The following is a 9,810-nucleotide window of genomic DNA, read 5'->3' as shown; positions in this document are numbered from 1 at the left end:
TGGGTGGATAATTTTGACAGGAGTAGATTATAAAGTCCCTCTAATGTCTAAATCCTAGCGTTGTGCAGCACTGCAGCCGTGTGAACCAGCCCTCTGCAGCCTCTGTGGCGCAGGGGCCCCACCCCACCCCTCTCCTGGGCCCCCAACCCTTTAACCCAAGCCCAAAGAACAACTGTACATTTTGGGTCCGCATAGGGGCATCTAATCACATTCCACAGGGGGTCCCCATCATGTTTCTTTACACCACCGCAGCACTATTTTAGGTACTACCAGCATCACCAGTAGAGACCATCACTAAAATTATGGGGAAATTTCGCAATGTGCCCATGGTCCATGAATGGGAGCCGAGTTAGATATATACTAAACAGGCACCACCTTCTCCTCTGTGAGGCAGTGGCAAAGCAAGGGTGCCATGGATCCTAGTGACCGCATGGGGAATGGGCTCCTTGGCTGCTGTTTGGGTAGTGAAATGGAGCAATAATCAGGGTTCAGTGTGCCCCTCGACCTCCGGGCCCCGGTGCCACTGCACCTTCTGCATCATTCATAGCTTGTGCTGCTCCTGATACATTGGGTTCTCCTCTACATACTCACATATACATTCTCCCTTTGAAAATCATATCTTTGTCCTCCCTCGGAGTGAGACAGGGCTGCTGCTGCCATCAGCACAATGAGGATCAAAGGGGACCATTGAAAGACCCAACCTGCATCGCTCCTGAATGTAATCCAGACACACTCAAGGTGCAAAGGGTCTGATCCGATCAGATAACTACAGGGTCATGTAAGTCCTCGATAATAATGCAGAAGTAAGGAGGAAGAAACAAACAGGTCCTACAAAAACCTCAGTTTTAAGGACAGGAAGCCCTCACCCACCATGTGGTGGCATGCTTCATCATCGGGTTTCTCCTCACACACTCACAACTGGGTTACTGGCGTGGGCTGAAACTCTCCCAAAACTGGAGAGGAGCTCTTGGAAACATTCCCGTGAGGGTCTGTTGCTTTCTTCCTCTTTACTTACAGAGCACTAATAAGACCCTGTAGTTTTTGTTTTGATCAGACCCCTTGCATCTTTGGTGTGTCTGCTGCCATGCCACCCGATGTCACACTATGTCCCGTGTCACATGCCTCCAAATGCCAACAAACAAAACCGATGTCAAATGCGTGGTCCACTTTTATTTTTGATCATATTTATTTCATTTTCTCCTCACCCTGCAGACAAAACACTAAGATACAAAAAAATACAATGCATTTGTATTATAGAATCGAGAGGATATGCGCTGTATCAAGCGAGACTTTCAATATTCTGTCGTGGGACACTGGAAGTGCGCTAGAATAAACTTGTATCATGAAGCCGTGCTGCGGCTGCAGGCATAGAAGGGACAGAGACACATCTTTCTGAAGGAATAGTGCTGTTTCTAGAGTATGTATTAAATCAGTGTCTCCACAAGTGAGTGGACGTCATGCACAGGGATGCGACATATTTACAACAATATGTCACATCTCTGTGCTTCCCCCTGATTTGGCGCACAACCTGCTGCCATGCGCCGACGTAGGCACCCTTGCACCATGGTGCAAGGATGCCTGTGTTAGGGGGATGATTGCTTATGTGCAGGAAGCGTTCCCTTCCGGCACATAAAAATGTCAGAAATGGTGATTTACAACTTCTATGTGTTCTGCCCCTTCGTGCACATAAACAATCACCAGAGGTGATTTCCTCTTTTTATGTGTGAATTCATTTCTTCTCACTGCGCCTCCCTACCCTAACATGGAGCTGTGTATACAACAACATGGGCCTTATCTTGAAATGAGGTGCTTGGGAAGAGCCGTGAACCTGTTTTTAAGATGTTGCACTTTCTATCGCACGTGCATTTAACTTCAAATTATAGGAGTAAATGCTTGAACTGCAGACAGCAGAGTTTGGAAACAGACGGACGGCCACGACTCCCTATTTCAGAGCTGTGCTGTTTGCAGGTCATTCTCTAGCTCGGAAAAGTGTCAAGCAAAGTGAGGGCATAGTTATCAAGCAGTTGCATCGCCCTTTCTACACTTTGTGTGGCCTGAGTGCCTTGATAAACCTGGGGTAACGCAACGCAGAGCAAATCGCCGCCTTGCGTTACTCTGCCCCAGGGAAGTGTCCCATAGGTGGAATGTGTGTGCTCCCACGCATACACCCATGGATTTTAGTGCATTCCCATATTTACCATTACTGGAAGACGTGGGAATGCGTCAAAATGCTCCGCCTCCATAGGTCAGCCCCATGGTTCAGGGGTTCCTGCATTGGGGCTAGGCAGCACATTGTGTGCCAGCGTAGGGAAAAGACAGAAGTGTGCTGCATAATGTTAAATATGGTGCGTTCCTGCCCTTTCCTAGCATGCAGCACAGCAAGGTAGCGCGTTGTGCTGCATGATTTATGATTTTTTGATAATTGCGCCCATGAATGTCTTGTAAACAGGCATACTGTTCTGCCCTACACCTGCGCACATGTGCACACTGCTTAGCTCTGCACTAGCGCACATGTGCACACTGCTCTCTCCTGCACCAGCACCTACACACACTGCTGTGACCTGCACCAGCACATACTTGGGCACTGCTCTGCCCTGCACTTGTACATACAAGCGTACTGCTCTGCTATGCCCCAGCACATGCTTGCACATTGCTCTGCCCTGCACCAACTCACTTGTTTATGATGGGGCTGCAGGTTTCTGGAGTGAATGAACTGATTCATGGAGTTACAGAGTTAGTGCATGGATTATTGATGGTGCATTTTAGTCAAAAACAGAACAAATGGCTCCATGCCGCAGCTACGCAGGAATGCAGAACAGTTCATAATGTCTTCAGGCAGGAACACATAACATATAGATACAATATTAATGTTGTCATCCAGTCTTGATTGCTAAAGTCTCCAAGTGGTGACGAGGCTGAAGCCGAGATGTGGAACCCACTGCCAACGTCAGACATATTTATATAGAGTTCAGGAACAATTCTTCTCACCGTTCAGCTGTAAAGAAATGAAACAATGCATAAATTCATGGATGACTACATGGATGAATGGTTAAATACATTGGTACTTGCTTAGCACCCAAGCTAATTGAAAGACTTTTATAGTTTTGCTGTTTCTATGTCAAGACCTTGCAAACCTTCTTCTAAGCTTTCATCTAAATATATATTCTTGGTAAATGAGTTTTTCATCAGCTACTAATTCCTGTCCAATAGTTCTAGAAGTTTGAACATAAAAACAAACTCAGGAAGCAGCACATAGTTGTGTAGAAGTGGGACCACGCATGCCATTGAGGGACTCAGGCTGGCCCACTTTGTGGCATATACAGGATTTTGGCCCATACCTGAATTCCCTTTCCTCGTGGTTTTGAGGTCTAACATTATCCCATATACATAGCACCCTCGCCTCTGACTTCACCCAATCCCACTCCGGCCTCATGAATTTATCACTGATGTCACCAGGTGTCCCCATTTCACAGGGATCCAATTCTTCCAGTCCAGAGCTTTCCCTCCAAAAAAGATCAGCTTCAGGTGAGTTAGTTAAATTGAAAATAACACAGACTACAACTTCCAGACTGAACTCATATTTTCCAAGAAAATCCACAGGTACAATAAAGGTTCTCCTGATCGTCTGGTAATGCAACATGTTTGGCACTCAATACATAGAGCTAAAGAAAGTGTGTAAGGAGGGTTAGCACCTGGGGCCATATTATAGAAGTGCCCTGGGGTGCAACAGGCGTTTGCGCCCAATTTGGGGCTGCAAATGCTTGTGCGGCCCCTTCTGTTATACCGATAGCGCTTGCGCACATAAAGCACCAGCACTAGTTTCAGAGGGCGTTCCCTCATTTGAACGGGGCCGTGCCCCATGCAAATGAGGGAATCCCTTTGGCTCTGCGCCTGTGCCGTATTACAGACGCGGGAGCAGATGCAAGGAAACTCTCAGGAGCTGCACTGTCAGTGCGCCCCCGATGGCAGCCCTATGGAGGGGGGGAGGGCGTCCCATGGACCCCCTAGATATCCCCTTGCAGGTGGGTGCAGCCACTCACTGAACCCGCATGCACAGGGATCTCTATTCCCTCTTCAAAGTGCCGGCAGGTTGCTGCCTGCCCTGTAAACACATAGAGCAACATCGAAGCAGCCGCTGTGTTTTTTACATGAATGCACTGCCCCCAGTGCAGCACAAGTTCACGGCTGCCCAGGGGCAGTGCATTCATCATAATAGGGCGCATTTTACTTCAGTGCGCCGGGCGCACCTTTTAAACCTGTTTGGTGCTTGACAAGGGGAAATCCACCAGCAAAGGTCATGAACTTGATTTGGAGACTAATGTTACATCACTATTTTGGCTGTAATTTTAACTAAGAGCATGCTGAGGTTTAATTTTACATTTTACTACAGAGTAAAGTGATTTAAAGGGGTAAGTTTGCGTAATAAAAAACAGTGAAATAAATGAATAAATATATACATACATATGAAAAAAAGAAACTAAATTATACAGTTTCTCACCTTAATTTTCCATGCAATCAGTGTTACCAACAATCCATAGAAGGCGCTCTTGGTTATTAGCAGCACGTAGGTGAATTTAGCCGTGTTTGCACTTTTACGATAGGATTCTGAAAGAAGAAGGCCACCTTTATTGAGTTGTCATGAGCCCTCTCCTGTAGAGGTCTAGATTAGATCAAAGAAGCCTGTGTATGCAATCATTACATTTACACTGTTTACAATATAAATTCTTAGTTCATTCCTGTATTCATGGACTCAAATTTCAAATATTTGGTTAACTCAGGCCCAAGTAACTCATTTTAGTACCAAGTGGTTAAAGAGTCAAATTAATCCTCTAAAAACATTGGCCAACTGAGTCCAGTGTTTACAGACTGGAAGAGGCTGAATACTCACTCTAACCTCGAGCTCAGGGGGGCTGAAAGTTATGGTGCCCTTAGTAAGGTACTCACTCGACTCTACTGAGACGGTCGCTCGCTGCAGTGATCTGAACCATGAGTCTCTCCTTTTATGTTCTCTTGTTGACAATATTGCACCAGATCCAACACCCAACACCCAAGGGATGCACTATGGCTGCATGAACTGACGCATTCTTTTTTAGACCAGGATTGCCCTGGAGATTATATGACTTGTCGCCCTTTTTTGGTTAGCTAGTCTAAAATGGATTTGTTTATATAATCTTATAAATCCCTGGACAGGTTTGTTTGCTGAGCCTGATTCAGAGCAGATCCATCATCATATTGTCAGTCAATGCTTGCTGTGAGTTGGCTGGTGTGTTGGTTGGCCTGGTCACACAGCGTACAGATGCATAGGACTAACGCCTACCTTCATCACGAGCCTTCCTGTAGGACTCTGCCTTCCTTGGAGAAGGCCCTCATGACTTCCAGACTGTGGTTCAGAGTGCAGGGCAAAGTCAGTCGTTCTTTTGACAGCTACAGGCTGGCCTCCATGGAGTAATCCCTGCTACCCACTGAGGTGAGCCACTGTCCCGCTGCCCATAACAACACTGCGGCTACCACATCATGTCAAAAAGACCGCAAAATACTAAGGGGCAGATTTACAAGCCCCTTGCGCTGCCAGTGCTTTACTTTTTGTGACGCACCGGCAGCGCATTTCTCTGCCCCATATTTACAAGGACAGGAAAAGTCACCCTGCGTGGCTTTTCTTGTCCTTGCATATTTGTCCCCTTTACATGCAGCACTTTGCGTGAAAGTGGCGTTCCATGGGTGTTGCTGTAGGTGTTCCCACGCATCACCCTTGGAGCCAGACACATTTCCAGATTTACAAGATATCTTAAATCTGGAAAGGCAGAACACATAGAAGTTGTAAAATGCCATTTCTGACATTTTTATGTGCAGGAAGGTAACGCTTCCTGCACATAAGCAATCATCCCCCTAACACAGGCATCCTTGCACCATGGTGCAAGGGTTCCTACGTCGGCGCATGGCAGCAGGTTGTGCGCCAACGCAGGGGGAAGCAGAGAGATGTGATATAGTGTTGTAAATATGTCGCATCCCTGTGCTTTGGAAGTGACTCAGTGCAGTGCAGCCAAGTGGCTCGCTCCACTGCACTGCGTTAGTTTATTGTAAATCTGCCCCTAAGAGGTTTCCCGAGTGTTCCCTGCAGCCAAAGGAAAACACAGAAGCCCTGACAACATTCCTGCAGAATTCTACAACTGAAGAGTGTTGGGGTCTGAATACAAAATCTCTCCATAACAGAAAGCAAGGCTCTGTCAGACTCACCTGCTGTCACCCCGCCACACCCTGGAGGGAGAAGAGAAAAAGACATCTCAGCACAGGCGTTTGCATTATTATTCACTTTACAGAAATGACAAACAGTAAATTGGGCCATGGTTCGGGGGGGGGGGGCAATGGGACGGGTGCTGAGCCCTGACCATAAACGAAAAAGGCATAAAAGATGGTTAATGCTTTTCTGTTTTATACCCTGCGTACCTTGTGCATATGATAGCCCGTTGTGCGCCGGCGCAGGGGAAAAGGACAGGAATGCGCTGCATCTGATAGGTAGGACACGTTCCTGCCCTATTCTTTTGCCGTACGGCAGCGCAGCAGCAAGGCCTGCGGCGCGGCCCTACGGCAAAACCTCATAAATTGGGCCCCAGACATTTACACCCATTCGTACCTGAAAGGGCATTTATTTGAGTCTCTGCGGATAATAATTTGTTTCATAAACGGATAAAAGCTGAATATATGTGCACTGTTTTCACTACTTATGTAATAGAGTGTGGGGGAACTTAAGCACGCGCTGGGGCACTGAGAGCAAAGTGATTTCACATTGTTTTTGCTCATTTTCTTTTAACAAATCGAGAAAGCAGACTTTCTACACTTTCAAATGCGAAAGTTGGTTCTAAATTGAGATCATAACATTTTCTTCCATTTTTGATTACATCAGGACCAAAAAACGTGCAAAAACTATTGATCTGTTTTTCTTTAATCTCGATTTCACATGGAGATTGAATTACTTTTTCACTCAACAAAAGACATGTATCAAAACACCTGCTTTTTCAGCTCCACAAGATATCCACAAGTTATATTATTTTTGTCCTTGTGTAAAATAATTTCAGTAATATGGACTGGAGCAAAATGTTTTACTGCACCCCATATTGCAGAAACAGTAAAATGCTAAAAGCATTGGCCGTTTTGCACCAGTGCAGTGTTTTTTCTGTAATGCAATCTGCTCTCCAATCTGCTCTCCAATCTGCTCTCCAATCTGCTCTCGTGCAAAAGGCTTTCTGTGGTTTGTGCAGCGGAGAACAGTGTGTTCTGTTATCAGCAAACTAAAGTGAAAATGGGCTTCTTTTAATTTTTTGTACTGGAGGAAACAATATACAATGGGGCCCCCAAAGCTAGAGTATATTAGGTTTGTACCACCAGACTAACTTAAAAATCCTAGTTCTGCCTTTACTCCATGCACACATATGTGCACTTATGCTCTGGTGTAAATTGCTCCTTATGCGCGGGTTATTTTGCTCTGATGCTGAATTAGCACAAGTCATGTGGTCCACGCGAGGGCAAAGCTGAGCTGCTCTGTGCACCCCCATAGAACCTGTTGCCATGCACATGTGAAAGGCGACCTTTGACAGTGTGAAGTCAAACTGCATTTATTTGTTATGTGAAGTTGCACAGACTCATGTTACTTTTCATAGACACATTTGACACCTGCACACCAGAATATGCACCACGGATATTATCTATGTTTAATCTCAAATCCGCACCTATAGACAGTGAAAAGAAGAGGCAATCAAAACACGTTTATCGTTCTGTATTGATTATTCTGATTGGTGCACCAGAAGTGTACATTCTCTAGAAACTGAACTAGCCCATTGGGCATCTGGGGCCCCAGGAAGGCGCCAGATCGGAACAAATGGTCTAAAATGCCTTCTTGCTGGAGGAAAGGGAGCCACCAAAGGCAAACTCTCAATCTTTTGCCAATGGTTCGGCGGATCCTGGCACCGGAGCTGCCTAAAGATTCTTCGAAGCTGATCCCACAAAGCTGATCCCACATTTTCTCACGATAAGTCGTGCAAAGCTCTAAGCTCATATAATAATTACACAGGGGCCGATTCACAGAACTAATCTGAGATCAAATCCTGAAACTACTACTTTTGGTATTCAGAAGGCAATTAGTAGTAGTAAAGTTAGGAGTCCTAACTTTACTACTCCTAAATGCCTTCTGTGAATACCAAAAGTAGTAAAGTTAGGATTTTGTCTCAGTTTAGGAGTAGTAAAGTTAGGAGTCCTAACTTTACTACTACTGAATGCCGCTGTGACAGAGTAACCCGTTGGCCGAGATCTAAATCAGGCCCTAAGTGATTTTCCCAGAATCACAGAATGTTGAGCCAAGGACGAGACTGAACTCGGTTCCCCAGTTCGAAAGGTGGCAGCTCTGGTTATTATGCCACATCCTCTCCCACATACTCTTTGAACCATCCTCTCCCTCGCATCTTACCCTCTCTGCCTTTGGATTCCATTGTGAAGTTTTTTTTCTCGGGGTCGAAGTATACTCGACAGCTGAAGGTAGTTTGTGGGTTCATCCACTCCTTCTTCGAGATACTGAGCCGGCTGCTCAGGGAGTACATCTTGTCGCTGCCCCGGGTGGGCTGGTCATCGGACTTCACCCCTTCCGTCCTCTCCACCCCGTTCACTGACCAGCTCAAGACCACATGGTCAGGGTAGAAGTTGGTGGCCAGACACACCAGCGTGGCGCTCCCTCTCTCTTTCAGCTCCTGCGGCGATGGGTCGAAAAGAGTCACCTTTGGTGCAGTGCTGTTGAGTCCATCCTCTGAAATCCACAAAAAATGATAAATGATAATATTCTAATATTGACTCCAACACTCTTAGAATAGTACTCATTTCTCAAAGATGGTGATTGAACGGTCTGTCGCATGAACATAAAATGAGATTGTAAAAAACAACAAGGGACATTCATCAATCTTTTGAATCAAGCTCAGCTGGAGTCAGCACCTTCGTCCCAATTCATAAGATTGTTTTGTGAGTAATTGTGTCTTTCCCCAGATTTAGGTTTACCATAATCTGAATTTCCAAGAGTAAATAAAACACATTCACTCAACGACAACAGTTTGTGAATCAAGCCCAGAACACCATATCTAACCCTGATTTTGACAGAATGTGGACAAGGGACTGGTAAGGGTGCAATTAGCTTCTTGTTTGACCAAATAGCTTCCCTAAGGCCCTTACAAAGGCCAAATGTCTTGACCTGAAAATGAGTTTTACACTCATGTGAGTGTGTGTGTATTTGTGTAACATCACAGCTATGGTAATCATTTACAGCACCAGCGAGCAATTAACCAAATCATTCAATTTCTATAGTGCCTTATGTCTGAAGGTCTCAAGGTGCTATCCTTCCTCCCTTGCTTTTTGATTGACATAGACAGAGAGCAAGAAGGAGAGGGAGCCGGTGGGTGGAGCTGGGACGATTGGATCTGGGATCTCACCTAACACAAAGATGATCATTAAACGGTTTCCTGAGTCGGTCGAAGGATCATCTGTGTTTTAGGTCCTCAGGAACAGTGATCCAGATATTTTGCCAGCACCTGAGAAGCGTCACTGCTCCTCTCACTCCCCTCTCCCACCCGTGCACAGGAGACTATGCATGCGTGTGGTATTTGTATGACGCAATCCTACGCGAAGGGCGGTGGAACACTGTACGGGGTCAATGAAAAGCACAAAGTCAGCGAGTAATAGCAGAGGTAGTTGCGTGGTGGACTGGTAATGCATTGTGATATAGTGTTCTTCAAAGGGGGGTCTTCAACCCTTTCCTAAACTGGAGCAGGATGGTGA

General features: G+C 45.8%; 1 gene segment (V, D, J or C); it reads right to left on the bottom strand.

The window, feature by feature from the left end:
- Nucleotides 1-1,164: 1,164 nt before the first annotated feature.
- Nucleotides 1,165-9,610, bottom strand: LOC146813345 (T-cell receptor beta-1 chain C region-like). The segment is given in 5 exon segments: nucleotides 1,165-2,995; nucleotides 4,499-4,605; nucleotides 6,235-6,255; nucleotides 8,459-8,791; nucleotides 9,465-9,610. Coding segments are annotated over 5 exon segments (507 nt in total).
- Nucleotides 9,611-9,810: the final 200 nt, after the last annotated feature.

The sequence above is a fragment of the Triturus cristatus genome, chromosome 7 (assembly GCF_964204655.1).
Source record: "Triturus cristatus chromosome 7, aTriCri1.1, whole genome shotgun sequence".
Classification (NCBI taxonomy): Eukaryota; Metazoa; Chordata; class Amphibia; order Caudata; family Salamandridae; genus Triturus; species Triturus cristatus.
Note: the sequence above shows the minus strand (reverse complement) of the source record. Positions and strands in the feature narration are given on the sequence as shown.